Raw genomic sequence first — 18,940 nt, forward strand, 5'->3', positions numbered from 1 at the left:
ACGTATGAATCTGTTTCATTTTTCCATACCTGGTACCAACCTTCCTTCTTGTTTGAAAGCCTGAAGTAAAAATCCCTTCCTCTGCATTCACTGATATTAAGCTATTGTATCAACCTAGCCAAATAGTTCCTTAAATTTCTTTGTCCTCAGGATGGGGAACAAGGTACATCTGCATATAGGTACTCCCCACTTTTCTCTTAAGCAGAGAAAGTTCATAAGTTATAATCTGATTTTGCAAGCAGGGAAACCAATGCACAGGCAGGGAAATTTGACTAAGAGCCACATTAGAAGATAGTGGTCAGCCAGACATGGAATACAGAGTCTGCAAGACAAAGTCTGCAGGAGTCCAGTGTTATTTACTAGTATTACTGATTGTAAGTAGGAGGAGAATGTAAATAGGTTTGTAAATAGAAGGCATTTACTGCTTTGTAAAGCATTCCTCTTTTCAGTTTTCTTAATTCCCTTAATCTAAACTATACGAAATTTAGAGTACCCTTGTTGATCCACTAAATACTTCCTTCTCTGTTCACTTTCTACAGACTCCCAAAATTTGTAAATAGAACATAACTGCTGGGTTTTCTTGCAGGTGTGCTTTATCTACAGATATCTATTTTCAACACAGAAAATAGAAAAGGTTAAGTTCCACTAGTGTGTATTTACTAACCATCTTTTTCTGTATCCTGCAGACAGACAACAGTGTCAGGTAAAAGTCCTTTTTCTGATAAAGCTGACCAGTGATCTTCTGACAAAGGGTAATTATCCACTACCCATCCTCCTTTTTCTGCAGCACCAGGATACCTGTCTTTGTTCTGCTTCGTGAGCTGTTATGAAATGTTCATTAACGTAAGGTTAATTAACATTAACATTTATGTTCATTAACATAAAAAGACTAACACAGCTTGTGATATGTTTAAAAAGACTGTACGATACAAAATGATTTTCTAAATGTTATCACTCTTTCCCTAATATCATTTCATGTTAATAAAAATTAAGACATTTATAACTTTACATATCTGAATGCAATAAAAACATTTTGAACAAAGAGAGATGAATATGTCAGTAATTTTTAGGGCTGCCTATAAACAATTTATATTCCAGGTTCAAGATTTACAAAACAGTGCATAAATTTAAAGCAGTTCATGATTCTTGGATAAACTTCCAAATACAATTCTTTAACAGTGATTAAGAGTGTAACAGTGTACTTCTTCAAGATATTTCTCCTTGTCTGTAACAGTTTGTATCAACCTTCAATAGATTTGTCTTTCATGATCTTGCTCAGTCTATCATCAATCATATGTAAACTTTCAGGCTGTGTGATATGAACTAGACTGATCTTTCAAATTGTAAAATTAAGAATATATGTATCAATAATGTATGAACTGTTAGAGGCTGCTCTTAGAAAGAAAGTGCTTTGCTATGCAATACTTGTAGGTTTACCTCTGCAATAGCTCTCTCCAGTGTTTCAGCATATATTTCAGGTGACAATATAACTTCAGATTCTGATGCACTTTTTACAGCTTCTTCTACCATCGCTTGAACTTCTGGGTGGTCAGCAGTTATCTCTGACATTTCTAACAATATAGATTTTATTTTAAGGACATCACAAATTCCTAAAATACGTGTTTCCTCTAATCAGGAGCAACTGCTTGCCAACTAAATTAAGCCACTGTATAAGTACAGTGTAGCAGTCATTTTAAACAATATTACACAATGATATTGAAAAAGAATCAAATAGCACTCCCTCTGAATGCATTTCCGAGGAATATCTTAAAATTTAAGTTTTAGGATCTTGATTTGCTGCTCTCTTATTCAAAAAAGAAATCCAAAAACTTTTAACTCTACAGTGTATTCTACTGCTAAATGAAGTATTCTTTCAATATGAATGGAACAACATTTAGTATACTAGAAATATCAGGCAGCTGCGGCATCTGAGAATTTCCTTTGATTTGATTTCTCTTTGATTCTTAAATCCAAAGGTTGATCAGATTAATTTAAAAATTAATACAATGTGTAGTTCAAGACAGTATATCATCAATAATCAAGAAGCCTGCATTCCCTAATATATACAAAATACTCACATTAGATTCATATTATGTTAATAATTACTGATACAATGAACTGTAATTACTTACGAATTTTTTAAGAAAACATTCAGAGTTACTTCACAATTTACATACTAATTTGATAAAATTATAGCATAGTTTGGTAAAGAGCTGTTCTTAGTAACTGCAGTACTATTATGCGAGGAGTATAATCAGCAAAAATGTCGTATTTGCTTTCTTTAATTATGCCAATATTTTTCAGTGATTGTATTGATATTTTTACATGCACAAATATACACATTACTAGTTGCTGTGTTTTTTTTCTTCTTTTTTTTTCCCCCACAAATTACAAGCTCCATGGGAAAGAGATAATAGCTTTCTAAGTGTTTCTATTCTGAAAACAAAAAAGCAAACAAAACCCACAACCAAACGGAAAAAACTATAAATAGACTTTACACTTATTGTAGCTACAGACACTATATTCTATTTCCCCACATTCAGAAAATGCTATTTCTTCAGCGATCTCTTTAATACCTTTTGCTATTAAAGAACACCTTGAAAGGAAGATCATGACTGAAGGAACAATTGTTTTCCTTTCAAAAAGGCAAAGGAACTTGTAAAAACTACTTCACTTTCCATGTTTATTTCATTTCCATTTTAGATCCTTATAAATATATTTAATAATGTCCATTATTAATTGTATACACCTAATAATCCATTTTCATCACTTACGACAAAATGTCAGTCTGTTCTGTATGAGAATAAATCCTAGTATTTGTAAACCACGTCAGGCTTACAAACTGTTTTCATTTGTTTATTTTAATTATCATGAAAAATGAAAAAAATCATGAAACTATTTTCATTTTGCTTATTTGTTTATTTCAACTAATTAAAACACAGCATGCTTTTAAGTTTCTCATATTCAAGTGGCAAAAAAATCTCATTATTGAATTTAGATCCTTTCTTTCTTCAGTTATTTTTGTGTGTGTGTGTGTGAATGTACACTTGTTCCCTTATCTACGAAAATTTTCTGAAATGAGCTTATGCTATAAAAACACAAAGTGTAATTGAAACGCCAAATTTAGCTCCTACAAAAATCAGTGGGAATTTTTTCCCTGTATAGTAAAATGGTATTAATGAGTTAACTAACCTAGATATATTTTCAATTACAAAATTAACCATTTCATTTTGTTTCTTAAAATCATAGTATCAGCAACAGAAAAAAAATTAAGATAGTCTTACAAGTGTAAATAAGAAAAAAAGATTATCTTTCACTTTTTAATGTCCAAGACACAGTGAAGGCATGGAGTGCCATGCTTAGAGTAGCTAAGATTTGCTTTTTACCTTCTTGGATGATGTCAGATTTTACCTCACTACCCTCTTCTTCCAAGTTTATTTCTTCTCCCATTTCAGTGGTTTCTTCAGAATCATCTGCTTCCTCGATACTACTAAGTTCCTTCAAGTCTCCTATAGTTATGAAATCATAATAAAGTCATGAAAAAACAGATAAGTAGAAAATCATTTTATACAAATACTTCACCACTAAATCCATTTGACTAAAACATGCCAGCTTTCCCTTCATGAACTCCAGCCTCCCAGTCTGTGAAAGCCCCCAAACAACCTTCTAGGAACTGTAAGCACTTTTCAAGCCCTGGCAATGGACAAGACTTGTACCCATCAGAGACACAAACAGCTCTCTAGTAGTATCATTTGTCTATATGCTTGTTTTTCTCTTTAAGAGAAAGATCAGAATTATGACAAAACACAGAAAAGAGTAAAAAATACATACATTCTGAACACTTCTTCATTTCAACAGGTTTCTTACCCCCACACCTGATCCCCAAAACAGAACAGTGTGGTTCTGTTCGAGCTAGATGTCATCCGAGTGCATTAAAAGGCTAGCACTTTTTGTTTAAAGATGTTAAAAGAACATGTTATTTTAATTCAAAATATTTCCAGACTTCATCAAGCTGCAGAAACTTAGGCAGCTGAAGAAGTCTAGATATGGCCAGATATGCAGAATCTTGTGAATGTGCAATCCGAGACAGCATATTTGGAAGGCTGCCCTAAGGTGGAACATCTGTAGTTCGTGAATTTACACAAGTGTAGCAGACTAGCTGCTTTCTTGAAGAAAAATTCAGTTTTGAAAAGATTTAACTTTTCAGAAAGAAACTCAAAGGGAAAGATTCCAACCAGGATGAATTGGAATCAACTTCTTCTTTCAAAAGGAGCTCAGAAAACTTTCTTGTAATATGATTCTCAACTTCCAAATATTTATATATAATACCAAAATATTGAGCTCTACTTAGATTCCGTTCACTTCATGTTCTTTTGATTTATGTAACATACACAGTACACACAACAACTTCTGTAATATTTTGTGAGTAACTTAGAGCATTTCTCAGTGACAACAATTGTTTCCATTAGATAACCTAAAGCAACGATAACTTCAAAGACCACAGAACATCTTAATTACCTGGCTCTTTCAACTGTTTTTCTGATTCCAACCTATCTTTCACTGCTTTTATAGCCTTTTCTACTGTATCCCTTCGCACTTGCTCAATGTTTTGTTCTCTTGATTCTTCTATGTGGAGCTGAATGAGTTCTGTCATATCAAGAACCTAATGAAAGTACATGAAAAAATCATAATTAATGAAGAATAGACATATAGCACCAGATCTAACAGCTACACAGTGAAATAAATTTGGAAAAGTTCTGCAAATTTCAGAAAAAAATACATATAATTCAGTGAGTTCTTCGTGTGTGTGTCTAAAATACTTTCTAATTTGTGATTACATCTAATTAGCTTAGGTGCAACAGATAGTCAAAATATTTTTATGCTAAGACAAATAACTGACACAAATATTTGTCTCACATAGAGGAGAAGTAAAAGAGCGGTTTTTGGAAGTTAGCTACTTTTGTAAATGAATTTCATTTAACTACTATTTTTGCATAGTATGTATGCTTGCAGTATGTTTGTTAATATTTGCAATATATATGTTAATGATACAACAGAAATAAGAATGTTTTTAACTGACTTCCAAGCCTCAGCTAACACTCGTATTATATAAGGTATTTATTAACCTACCTTTCCTTTATATTTGTTTGCAATTAGCTTACAAATAGTTGTTCTTCCAGAAAATGGAGGGCCAAATACTAGTACTTTACAAGGAGGAATTGGCATTGGTGGTAACAGGTAAGGCCGTGGATTCAACATGAATTTTTTCAGTGCCTCTGGGGATGACAGTACATACATTTTACCTAGAAAACTTAAAACAGAAGATAAGCTAACAATTTAGACAGTTGTCTTATAAAACAAATACAAATAAGAAGTGCCAAAATCCACTAACCTGACAGCCAGTTCTGGGTCTCCCATTACAATATCACCCTCCTTTAAAGCCACAGGACATGCTTGTCCCCATCTGCTTCTACGCCATCGGTATCTGGGTGCTATTTGTTTGAATGATGACAGAGCACGGAAAAGTTCATCCTGTTTATTAAAACAACAATAATGGCACACGTAATTCTTGTCTGAAGCTACATATACCTTGTTCTATATAAATTAGCCTTCTGAAATATTTTGTTGGAAAACAAGCAAACCTAAAAAGAAAATCAAATCATGAATTTGAAAATACTTAAAAATACATATATATTTCAGTATTGTAGTACAATTTAAGGAGAAACTATTTAGGTTTTCAATTTTATTTAATAAAAAGAGCACTTGAAATAGTTCCTGTAGGCTTCACTAATTATTTTCAGAAGTTAAAATATGTAAAATAAATAGGTACAAGTTAGCCAGTTAATGAAGAAGACTGAAAGTGGCCAAGATTTCTTCTAAAAGGGATGAAGAAAGGACCAAGATCCGGGAGGAGGAATAGCAAGGCCAAAATATTTCTTTCAGGCATGCAGAAATGTCATATGACAGGAATAAGTTTAATAGACCTTTATAGAATGTGAATACTGGATGAATTCTAAGGTTTAAGGTGACTCTAAATTACCCAAAATAGTACAGACAAGTGCTAACTATGAAGAACTGCAGAACAAGCTTCAGGATGTAGAAAGCTGGGCATTAAAATAGCAATTTTACATAGAAAATGATGAAATGTCATTGACTCTTACTACTCTGGAACAGATCTTGGAGTTTAAAATATTTGGGCAATGCCCAACAGCAGTCAGAAAAATGAACTGAATATCAGAAATAGTTAGCAAAGAGAGAGTAAAATGTTTAGATACGTTTTTAAATTGTATAAACACTGCCCTCTTTTTTACTGCTGTGTGCATTCTGCTACACTAATCTCAGAAAGTATGCTGTAGAATAAGTTTCAGAAAAATGTGATGTGATGGATCAATGACACAAAATGGTTTCCATGCAACAAGAAATGAGATTAAGTAGATAGAAACTCTTCAGTTCAGGAAAGAGACAGCTACATAAAAACTGTATGGAAGTCTGAAATCATGAGTTATTAGGAGGCATGTAAAAAAAACAAAACTATTCACTGACTTTTCCATGTTAGCAGCTAGAGGACTAAAAGGTGGCAGGTATAACACAAAGGGAAGCAATTCTGTATATAACGTCCAGTTAAGCTGCAGAATTCCTTGATCCAAACACTGCACATGCTAAAAGCTTACACACAGAATAACACAAACATATAGACTAAATAAATAATAGATATAGACCTCCTCTGACGCAGAAAGTCCTTCACTTGTGAATTTTGTCAGGGACTGAGAAAACAAACAAATGGATTTTTTTTTGCTCTGAAATTGTATAGATGGGTTTCCCAAGTTACAGTACACATATATTCACAGTATTCATATATTCAAAGTTTTGTTGAAAAATGGTGAAAGATGACAGATCTTTTTTGGTGAAAGATGATACTGCCAAGTGAATGCAAAGATTTTTGGTTTTCAGTTTCATTTGGAATGGCCACAAATTTTAATTGTCATGATTCAGCAAAATTCAACAGTAACTTGTCATGTTTCTGAATAACTAAAGGAAACACAATGTATGTGAATTCAGCAATATTGCTAAATTCAGCTATGTTGCTAAATTTGTATTAGCATGCTATGCTTTTCTTTCAGGAAAAAAGCAAAGATTGAACTAAGAATCAGCTGCTGAGGCTAAAATTTGGCTAAAAATTCTTTGGTTAAATCCTTTGGCTAAAATTTCTTCAAAGGAATTCATTCTTCATCCATTGCTGAAACAAGTATTTTGTTCAAAATCACCTAACTTTTTTTCAATCACAGATTTTTTTTTTTTTTTTCATACAATTTTAGGTGGATTTCAGTCCCAGAGTTATCTTGAATTCACATTTTTTGAAAGCTGAGGTTCAAAAAATGCCTTCATTGTGTCATAGAAGAAACTGGTTGCAGTGAAACAAAGATTGTAGAATCACAGAATCATAGAATGGTTTGTGTTCGAAGGGACCTTACAGATCACCTGATTCCAACCCTCCTGCTATGGACAGGGACACCACTCACTAGATGAGGTTGCTCAAAACCCCATCCAAAGATGTTATAGTATAAGCTCATAGTAGAAAATAAATATTTGTATAATTATTACAGTCAATAACATTTTAGAACACACTTACATTTTCCAGTCCTTCCAGCACTTCTTCTTGCTGACTTTGAAGTCTTGTTATAGGAGCTCCATTTAGAACACCCATAGATTGAAGTCGAACTACAACTGACTGAAAAGAAAACACCTTAGTACCAATCAAAATTGCTTTTGTGATCTGAAAGGACCCCCAAAGTAGTACTTAAATTGTAACTTATGGTCTATATAATGGCCACATTATATAAATAATACAAATGTATATAAAACGAGGTCCAATTTCTAACTTGAAGCCATGCTAGTTATTCAGTGGAGCTCTAACAACCAATTTGGTATATGCAGGCAATGTAAAATGCTGAGTCACAGCCTTTGTATCTCCTCAGTATGCTGTGAATCCAAGGCCTTCTAAAGGAATACACTGGAAGGACTATTTCCTACAAAGCAGTACAAGTATTCAGACGACCTCCATTCTGTGCCAAGAAGACTGGAATAGGAGGAAAATCTCTTTAGGAGATCAGAATATTATGCACACTTGAAAGCAATACAACTTTGGGTAATTTATTTTAAAAGATACTTATTATTGCCTGCCAATGAGAATCAGATGATAATGAATTTAATTAAGTATTTCCTGAATGTGATCTTGCTTGAATGCAAGAGTTCTTGAAATGAATAAGCTAATTTTGTCATGCTTGGACTAGTTCCATAATTCTCTTTGCCTTATTCATAGGTTGAATAGTTGGAAATCACTATACAACTTTATTGCATTTAGTATAAAATTCTTGTTGTGATGTTCACAAAGAGATCGTAGATGATGAAATTTTATATTCCCACTTCTCAAAATTTATTTATTTATTTATTTATCTATTATTTACGACCCATAGAACTACAATTGATAGTAAAGTCAAGCTTAAATTTAAACACTTACAGAATTATACTCAATTTAATTTGTTTCAAACAACAGAAGGGAAAGTGCAGGAACAGCTCACATCCTGCATTGTCAAAGACAATCTCTCATTTCATTTTCAACCCCATACTTTAGGTTCTGATTGGAAGTAACTCTTATTGTTGAGGCATTGGATAAGATTATTTATCTTCAAAATTTATCATTTTAAATTTTAATAGAGAGAATGAGTTGCTGTGTTATAAGCCAGAAATCTAGATACAAAGACTCAGAAGATCTGTCAAATGGAAAAAAAATTAAGTGTCTTCTATTACACTGTGAAACAGTAACAAAGATAATAAGAATTCTGTCATTTTAGACACAAGCACATTAAGCCAATTCTGTAAATATATCATTTCAAAAATGTTTTATTTTCATATGATAATAATTATACTTGACACTAATACAAGATATAAAGCAGTAAAACCGCATGGATCCAATGCAAATGAGTTTGTAACCTACCTGGAAACGTTTTCCTGTACCACACATGTAAGCCTGGGTGCAGTGAATTATATAGTAGTTTCAGAACAACAAAAGCAAGCATTTCAAAGGTGATGTTTTCTATTAATAATTAAGTGAGTTTTATACGGAACTTAAAATTTTGTTAACACCTTAAGAAAGAAAGCAATCCAAAGAACTGATAAATTCCATTGTTGTGGAAGTTAATTAAGTTGGTGTATAGCTTACTTACTGCAAAGAGTTCGTCTGGCTGCTGATTTCCATCCAGTTCAATGAGATATTGAGAATCCTGTTCAGCCATCAAGTCCTGTTTAAGAACAAAGACATGCTCATCAACTGAATGTACCTAACCATGTAATGACATTGAAGCTCATTCTGTTCCTGTAAATATTAAAGGTTGGACTATTGTGGACTTCAGAAAAAAACAAAATTCATTATGCTGATGACTTAAAAACCCTCTACATTCTAGAATAGAAACAACACACACAGATGACAATTTTGTATTATTGATTTCAGTATTAATTACAGAACTTGGGGATATGTTTTAGCATGCCTTATGCCCACCTCCATGAAATAGGCCTCAAACTCAAGAAAAACCCCTCTGTTGTGGTTTAACCCAGCAGGCAGCTAAACACATTATTTCTTCTCCTAAATACAAAAACACAGGAACATACCAGCCAATATAAAGAAAAATAACTATCTCAGCCAGAGCCACGACACCCTGAAAATAGTGTAAGATATTTTAAACAACTTTTTTTTTTTTAAGCATTATCATATTTTTTTGCTTTTTCTTACTTCTAAAGAACGAAGCATTATATCCTTATACATGCCAACTCTTTCTTCTGCATTTTCAAGAAAATCTTCAGGCCTTTGCACTAATTGATGCAAAATTTCTGACATCTTAAGTGAATCTTCTGCAATCTGAGGAATCAAAAGTTAAATATTTCAGGATACAGAAATAAAATAATGTACTAAACTAAATTTTGTCTACACTCAGAAGTAAATAAAGTAGTTTTCAGAAATATTGCAATGAGTGCCCAGTGATTGTTGACAAAGATCCTACTTCTGATGAAATGCAGTTCCTGGAAATTGAGAGTAATGTGACTGGAACTTGCACTGTGTCTGGCCAGAATTATAAACCAGAGCAACCCAACTGGAAGTCAAAACTAGTAACTTCATGAAATAACACAAAATCTATTTGTAGTAGTCTAACACCAAATATTGTGTTAGACTCTATCTTGCATATATTCAACACATAGAACATGTTACAATAAACAAAAATTAAGAACTTGTATTTGCTCAAAACAAGATTCAAGGCAATAGAAAGTCACCATTCTCCTGGTACACCCTTTTAACTTATGGCAAAAAAGATTTCAGTGACTTCCAAGTTAGAGGATTAATGCAGAGCTATACAATAATCACCATTTGCTTTTCCCACATCTCTTAAAGGAAAACAGAAATGGAATTAAGATTAGAGCTCAGAAAAATTAATTTATAGTGTAGTATAGGATATTTTAGAACTTGTTCTACTTTGTCTAGAGTACATTCTAATACTTTGTACTGTTTAGGAATTAGCAGTATTTACCTCTTCTTCTTCCTGCTCTTCAATTTCTTCTTCATCCTCCTCTCCATGCTGTTCACTATTTTTCTTTTGCTTTTCAATAACTTTAGGATCCCATTGGTTCCTCTGATATACCTGCCCTGAATCAGGGTGTTGCCTTTGTCCCGATATTCTCTGGCATAAGTCATAGTCTGAACACTAGCAAGGAATAATTAAAAAGAAATGTGTTTAGTGGACTACTATAACAATATTATTTTTCCTTAAACTGCAGAATACCGGGGAGTGGGAGGGTGGGCGATGGGACGGGACTGTTTGGCAAATATTTGGATTCATAAACTTCTTCCCCCATAACGTTCTAAGTAAATATTTTTTTTTTTTTAAAGCAGCAAAGTTTCTTTGCAAAAATAAGTTATTTGGTGCAAAAATAAGTTATTAAAAAGACTTAATCACTTGCATAGTTACTCCCCTTTAGTATTTTACATTTCATATCAGGAGTGCAGCCACAGCTTGAGCACATTTTGCCATATCCGTTTTTTTTTCAGGTGTAATTTATGGATAAAAGTCTTTTGCAAAGAGGCTTGTGATTGCTCTTGCAATTAATGCTGAAGGGGTTTGGACTTGAGCAAGATAAAACAACTTTAATAGGTGCCTCTGACCTCCCAGATCTTCACTAGTACCCAAAAGCATAGTGCTATTGTCCAGAGGTTAAAGGTTTTCAGCAGTTTAGAGCTCTGAGAGAACAAGTACAGGTCTTTCTATAAAACCACCTGCAGACAACATTAGTTTAACAATAAACACAGGTAAATCTGGATGTGGTCTTAACATGGATGTCTTAAAATTCTACTATAGAATTGGGAATCGTGTGCAGCAAAGAAGAAATAGTCTTCCCTTCTGAATGGCTAAAACTTTCAAACATACATATGAAAAACCTGAAATAACAAGAAAATATTGTAGTTAATAAATTCGAAGAATGTGAGAAAGGGAAGATTGATTTCTGCAGAAGAAAATAGAGCTTTTGTGATCACATTGCTAGTAAGAGGCATACTATCTATGCTCATTACCTAAGGTATCCCTTGAAATATAACAATACTTCAGGATATTTCTACATTTCTGCTGTAACAGTGAGTCATACAGCTGACATTGACTACTATATGACATAGCACATTTTGAAATAGGGAAGAAGAAATTTGGTCAGATATAGCTCTTTTTTTCAAAGGTCTTTTTTCTTTGAGAGCAAAATTTCTCTAAATTGATCTGTAATAACAGTATTTCATTATTCCCAGAGATATCTAGTATGTCCCCCATTTCTTTCTTTTATAATGAAAATAGTTACAATTCTGACATATTCATGAAAACTGCTAAAACCCAGCAAAATCAAAGGCAAAATTATTTATTTGAATCTGGGGTAAGGATTTTTAATGAGTGTTCCGTCTCAGTTTTTTCCAAGAAAATGATGTAATTACATGAAGTAAAGAATTCTGTTTTCTTTCTAGTGTAGCTAATATCACTCTTCCATATGTACTGCTCCATATGAAACTATACAACATCCATTCTCAAGAGCTGGGATTTCTCACTGCCTGATATTAAAAAAAAAAAAAAAAAAGGTTGACTTTCTGTAGCTGAAAAAATAAAAACAGCCTAGAAAGCAGCACAAATATTTGTTTATTTAATGTTTTAAGATTTTTCCAAGAGAAAAAAAATGAGGAAAAAAAATGTTTGAAATAGGCATTCATGCATTTTAATAATGCATGGCCAAACAGATTAAGTCTGGAAAGTATGGAATGTAAGGAGCCTTGTCATTAAGACATTGACTTAAATCTGTCAAAGTGATAGACTCAGTCCAAGCATGAAAGTTTAGCACCTGACAAACCACATAGATCAATGCCTGATCAATCTGGTGGCCTTCTATGATGGAGTGACTGCATCAGTTGACAATGGAAGACTGACCAATGTCATCTGTACAGGAGTGAAAAGACTGTAGCTCTTACTGAAGTTATAGGAAATGCTCATTATTTTATATGATCAGTGCTTATAATGCAACCAGTTAGTGTAATTATTTCCAATGTAAAAGAGAACAATATATTACTCCTCAATAAATACTATACTCAAATGCATAAGAGAAAATACTATCTTTTGACTTATGCAGTATGTAAGTTTACTAATAGTTAGGCAAATGACTAACAAGTTATTGAATAAAACATTACCTTAATGTTAATAAAGAAATCTGGTTTTAATTTTAGATTTTTTATTTTCTCTATTTGCTGTGAAACAGTCATATATTCCTCTGAGAGAGAAGGTAATCCACTGAGAATGTAACCTGCCAAACACATTTTATTAAATACATGTATATCTTTTAGAACATTATGACAAATATACCAGTTATACTGATCTCCTTTAAATAACACATCTATTTAGTGGCACAATTTAAAACCATGTACATGACATAACACAGTTACAAAAATCGTGCACCCATGTCCACTCTAGATGAAATACAGACATAAGAGTGTATTATTTTCGACTTAATATAGGACTCTTAAAGTCTGTTAACTCACTTAAGAAATGTTAGAAATATGTAGACATTAAGGATCATACTCAGACCACCTGCTTCATATGCCTAACTCAGCCATTACAGCTGACTAAAAGGAAATTAGCTTTTAGTAGCTTTTTTTTTTTCCCCACTAAAAGTCATTGTGAAAGGTATTGCACAAAACAGCCACTCTATGACACATAGCATTTAAAGCATTTTAAATAGGAGTCTAAGCTTTTTCTACAGGCTTTAAAGGCCATTATTGACAATAAAGGAAGCTGAACTCCTCTGCTGGATACACAGTGCTCCTAGATGTTAAATTTTCTCAGAAGGAGGCAGTATGCACACAGTATGCATAACAAGGCACATGACTTGGCAAGCATCCATTCACTAAGGATTTGCAATACGAGTCCTTTTCAGCAAAGGCACTGACTATACATGACAGTAGTGTAATACCTTTTTCCTAGTATTAGTGTGCTCAGACCCAGAGAGATTGGAACCCATAGCTTCGAGTACTGTAACTACCAAAAACTACGTACAATGAAGAAAGAACTGCTGTATAGCAAGGAAATCAATATTCATGAGGCCAGAATGAAAAACTAAACAAGAATTGAGCTGATTTTTTTAGCTTAATGATAAGAATATTCCCTTCATGAAATGCTCCAAATGCTTAGACTTGTATGTGATAACATTTAAATTCAAGTCTCTGCAACACAAAAACATAGCAGCAGCCTCTGTAATGGGTACTAGAACTGAGCTCTCTGGGGAGTTTCGATCCACAGATGTAAAATTTATGGAAGAGCATTAGCAAGAGAAAATATAGAGCATAATCATTCCTCTGGGAAATGAAAATCTAAGTTGACACCTCTAGAGGATTCTAGCAGGCAGTGAGATATGGGGAGCCTGCACAGCCTCCGCTTATAAATAGCTGGTTAACAACAGCTGATGTGAGAAGAATGTGAGTACAACATCTGCACAGATTACTCGAAACTGTTTGCTCTCTGAGAGGGTCTTTGCCCTAAGGCTGATAACGCTGTCAGGAAACTAACAATGAAGAAGTTTACCTATATGACAACCATCAACCAGATCAAACATTAACCAGGGTAGTATCAAGAGACTTTTGAGAAAAGGAGTCATCTCAAAAAGAAACATTAAGGTCTCTTACCACAAATTGTAATGCTTCTTTAGAGTGATAATAAGGTAACAGCAGCCAAACCGGCTTGATGTGCCACATTCTCTTCTTCTAGGCCTGACAGAGCAGCCTCCATGCTGGGTGCTGTGAGTAACCTGCATTTCGGCTGCTGGACTGACAGCGCAGGCTATGTGACCCACACCCTGAGTGTGTGCATGGGAATTTCTGGGGCGTTTTCTCACTGGTGTATGGATCAGCAGTTTGGAGGAAATAGCACACACAAGGCTGCAACATGAACATTTCCAACAGAAAGTGTGTCTAAATAGGTGAATGTGTGCTCTCAGAAGAGGGAATGTGTGCTTATAACCCCCACCCATGTTTGAGAGAGGGTTTTAATGCATAACCATGCAAGTTTGAGTGTACTCCTTGGAATTAGTTTTAGGAGTTCAGAAATTTGTAGGTGTTTATTAAGATTTGACAAGTGCCTAGTGCTGTGGTTTATTGCGTGCCTGATACTGAACCTATTCCCTGATCATCAGTTCACTGGTTGCCAGTTAATTACTTGTCATTAATAAATCAATAAACAGCCTTGGTCCTGATATGGTTTAAATAATAATAATTGAGCAGTTTTCTCTGGTAACAATGACACAGAACTTTCTTTGCAAATACTATTTACGCTAACATGGTATGAACTTCTTATTCTTTTATTGTTCTATTGAAAAAAATTAGCAAGCACACAAGCTACAGGGAGGTTACTATTCTGTAAATTCTTACCCAAAATACAAGTGTGCTTGTTATTCTCCAGTCCTTCAGTGGCTATGTTATTTTAAAAAGAGAGACTGCTTATTCTGAGAAATAGCTTAGCAGCTTCATATCTGACCTCCTTAAGAACTCAAAGAATTAAACTCCACTTAGTGACTTAAACTTTTAAAATACCATCTTTTGTTTTAGCACTTTTAAATACCTCTGACGCATCAGTCCCCCACATAGAAGGTGTTTATTTTCTAAGTCAGAAGAATATAATTGAAATAATCCCTTACTGTGTGTACTGTTTAGAAACTTCAATTTTGCAACGTTAACAACTAAAGTTAAAAGTAAAACCTCAGCCTCTCATATAACTGTTTATCTTTAATGAATGTTTAATGAATAAATAACAGCCAATTAACAGATTAGTTCCTGCTGAAAGCCTACTTAAAATCTCCAAGGATTATATTAAAATAATGGTTGCTAAACAAAAAATTATTAGAGAGAGAAAATATTTAATGAATAGAAAATACTTAACAAAAAACTGGGTTTGGAGTTGAGTTCTAGTTAGTAGAAAAAACAGCAAGGCCATAGTTTATTCTATCCCTTGTCCATTTGGGGGATTTGTAATGCAAAAAATGGCTTTACTACAACAACCAAACTTTTATCAACTTTTTTGTTTACAGTCTCTAGAATCTCTGTGGTCCTCTGTGATACATCTATGGCATTCATCATCAGACTGACTCAGAGAGGGGAACTTAGATGACACAGATGTCTCTGTAGGCCTTTATTAAAGTCCTGACCAGACAGAGTAACATTATTATCATTAGCATTACTATTCCTATCTAACTTGCTGTGACAAAATGGAAAGGCAAGCAAGCCCATACTACTTCACATTTTAAATAATGATTTTCTTTTTCTATGCCTTAAATTTTTAAAATATTTTGGTAGGTGTTTTTTTTTGTTGTTGTTGTTACATAAGTATTCAAGTCAAAAAATCTGTATTTTAAATGCCATAACATTTACATCCAGATAACACTGCTAAATGAGAGTCATTGCAACACTTAAAATTTGGGGCAAATGAATTTTCTCAAAATTAACACAATATAGGATTGGCATGATGCTTTCTTATCTCCCACATTGGTAAATTAATCCCTACGTACACTCTCAGTTTAGAGAAGCTCTGCAACCTTAGGAGCACAAGAAAAGTTGCTACAGTCTAATATAAAATAAACTATATTTAAGCAGTAACGGATGTAAAATGTGACAAAATTAGAGTTACTTTATTCTTGGAAATTTAAACATACTTACCAAAATGAGCAGCTTCTGGTGACTCAATCTTTTTCAGAATCATTTCTGTAACCAGTTCTTCAGAAATACTTAGACCTTTAAAAAGCAATTCTTGACACTAAGACAAAATGCAAAACATAGCCTTATTTAATATATATTTGTCAGGAATGTGACAAAACTTACTAGCACATCATACTTTTACCTTAAGCCCATATTCTGTTTCTTCACGAATATTCATTTCAATTACTTCCAAAGCTGAAGAAGCACATCAGACAGAATAAAATTAAAACAACTCATAAATAAACATATACATGCATGTACATGCAGACAAACATACATAGACAAATACACAAAGGTAGGTATGTGTGCTCCAAGATAATTCTGTGATGAAACACTGCATAGCAGCAAGCCAGACTATTGTTTGAATGACAGCCATTATATTTAGGGCCTTTATAATATTTTGTCCATCCAGAACTTGGTGCTTTCTAGCAATGGATGGGTAAATTACCTTCCCTACAATTCAGGTCTATGTAGAAAAGATAGCAGCCTTGCAAGTTTAACTAATGATTTATATCATATTAATATGACTGTTGTGTAATCCAGAGAAGAATATTTGAACTCAAACACTTCCAAATTTTAAAAGCAAGTATTAGAAAAAGAACTGTTCAAACAGAGAAAATCATCTGTTTTAATAATGCCCTTAAAAGCCTACTCCTTATATGGTCTAAATAAATCATTTAATTAATGTTTGACACCCCTCAAATTCAAAGGTCTTCCTTCCCGCTGTCTCTCTGGACAGTGATATCATGGCAGAATGATCCTGGAAGTCTTTCACACTTATTGAAATTAGCAGATGCTCACAAAAATTTTCAAGAATGACCGTTAAGGTTACATATATATTACCGAATAAACCAGGCCAGGGAATGTTCCTGAAGCTAGTGGCTCATGCCTATACAGCTAAAATCTTTCTCCCCAAAACACAGTGGCTGTGTCCAAACTACTATTAGTAGTGATGATGACTGTCACAAATATTCCCCACACAGTGAATGGCTGCTTGGGATACTACTACTTGGCAGGGAGTCAAAACTGGCCCAGGGAATGCACTGACAAACAATACAGACCACTGAAAAACGGTATTGTACATGTATCCCTGCCTGGTTTATGACCTATCCACTGAATAAACGAATAGACAGTATTTTGTCACATTACAAAGACTGTGAACACTTTTCATATTTAATAATTCTTAAACTTGGATTGTTTTCCAGATAAATAACACAGCACAGGCCAGATACTGACACACTGGAAAAAGGCCAGTGGCAGGCATCAAGATGATTAGAAGGAGAGGCCAGAAGAACTGGTCTTATTCAGCCTGGAGAAGACAGGCTGAGGGCAGCTCTTATTGCTATCTAAGACTACTTAATGAGAAGGCACAAAATCATAAGCACTCTCTTCACAGAAGTGCTGAGAGGACAAGAGGCAACAGATGCAAGCAGGACAATGTGAAATTCCAATTAGGCAATTCTGATTTTGGTCTGATCTGTGTTTTGGACCAGGTATTAATTTTTTTGTTAGACAATCCCATTAGTTAAAAATTCTATAATTATTTAAGTAAAAAAAGGCACTTGATAAAACTGACTTTTATAATATTTTAATTCCAAGCCTTTAAAATAAAATCAAGTTACTTCATTTGATAAGTAAGCCTATATATTCACAGGAATATGAAGTGCTACACTGTCCACTAGAGGGCTTTTATTAGAACAATTAAAAATACTGGGGCACATTTAAAAGAAAAAATGTAATGAAAATTGATAGATAAAGAGTTAATTCACAATGCCTGTACAAATATATACCATAAAATTAGATTTATAATTTGGTATCCTCAAAGAGTCATTCAAGAAATTTCTACATAATTCAGGTTACTATATGCCTTCTTTTTCTTCTACTTAAAGTAAGGTATTATCCTTCAAACAGGTAGGACAAATCTGGTAGAAAAAATATCTTCTTTTTTTTTCATAAGGCTTAAGGGAATGGATTACAATTTGTGAATACAACATCACACATACAAAAACTTTACAAGAGATTAATATATATATATATATAGTGTATATATCTATATAAGTTACAACTGACAAAATTGGTATAAAAGAAAACTGCCAGATAATTATTTTTTATGGAAACCCACTTTCTTGCTGAGGTACCTCAAAATGAATAAAGCCCTCTAGCAATATATTTAGGGGGAATATAATGTAAACATCGGATTTCACTCTACAGACTTAAAAATCTTTGATGAGACGGACTGTAAGAAATGGAGCTGAATGGCTTAGAAGATGAAATAGTATCTTCTAGTCTGGTGTATGATGCTTACTACAAAGCATCTACTATGGTAAACTTAGCTAAACTTTGTGAAATAAGCCATTGGACGTATTTGTTTTAGAAACTTGAAAGTGCCAGCTGCCATTCTTGCACTGATTTCTTACACTAATTCAAAAGCTGTGCTTCTGTTTCCTGGAGTACATCCCCCCTTGTATTAGACACTGCATAAATACAGAAAGGAAAAATTCTCCTATTTTCTCATGGTCTGTATCAGAAAATGTCTGTGATCCCTGGACTTCAATCAGTTGCCTCCACATAAACAAGAAGGGTCACATGAAGTACCTCACATAACTGAGAATGTAATTTGATTATATATAGGCT

General features: G+C 33.6%; 1 protein-coding gene across 1 annotated transcript in view; it reads right to left on the bottom strand.

Annotated features, from left to right (window-relative positions):
- AK9 (adenylate kinase 9) overlaps positions 1 to 18,940 on the bottom strand; it is a gene marked incomplete at its 3' end in the record, with an annotated part of 64,850 nt that overhangs the window by 42,077 nt on the left and 3,833 nt on the right. Inside the window, exons 3-15 of the mRNA XM_084512166.1 lie at positions 16,449 to 16,501; positions 16,268 to 16,364; positions 12,758 to 12,870; positions 10,578 to 10,751; positions 9,788 to 9,913; positions 9,225 to 9,299; positions 7,631 to 7,729; positions 5,393 to 5,532; positions 5,131 to 5,311; positions 4,519 to 4,663; positions 3,387 to 3,509; positions 1,438 to 1,571; positions 665 to 821 (exon numbers count right to left, since the gene is read on the bottom strand). Coding sequence (XP_084368292.1) covers positions 665 to 821; positions 1,438 to 1,571; positions 3,387 to 3,509; positions 4,519 to 4,663; positions 5,131 to 5,311; positions 5,393 to 5,532; positions 7,631 to 7,729; positions 9,225 to 9,299; positions 9,788 to 9,913; positions 10,578 to 10,751; positions 12,758 to 12,870; positions 16,268 to 16,364; positions 16,449 to 16,501 — 1,617 coding nt within the window. The remainder of the gene's footprint in view (positions 1 to 664; positions 822 to 1,437; positions 1,572 to 3,386; positions 3,510 to 4,518; positions 4,664 to 5,130; positions 5,312 to 5,392; positions 5,533 to 7,630; positions 7,730 to 9,224; positions 9,300 to 9,787; positions 9,914 to 10,577; positions 10,752 to 12,757; positions 12,871 to 16,267; positions 16,365 to 16,448; positions 16,502 to 18,940) is intronic.

This window comes from Aythya ferina, assembly GCF_964211825.1.
Source record: "Aythya ferina genome assembly, chromosome: 3".
Classification (NCBI taxonomy): domain Eukaryota; kingdom Metazoa; phylum Chordata; class Aves; order Anseriformes; family Anatidae; genus Aythya; species Aythya ferina.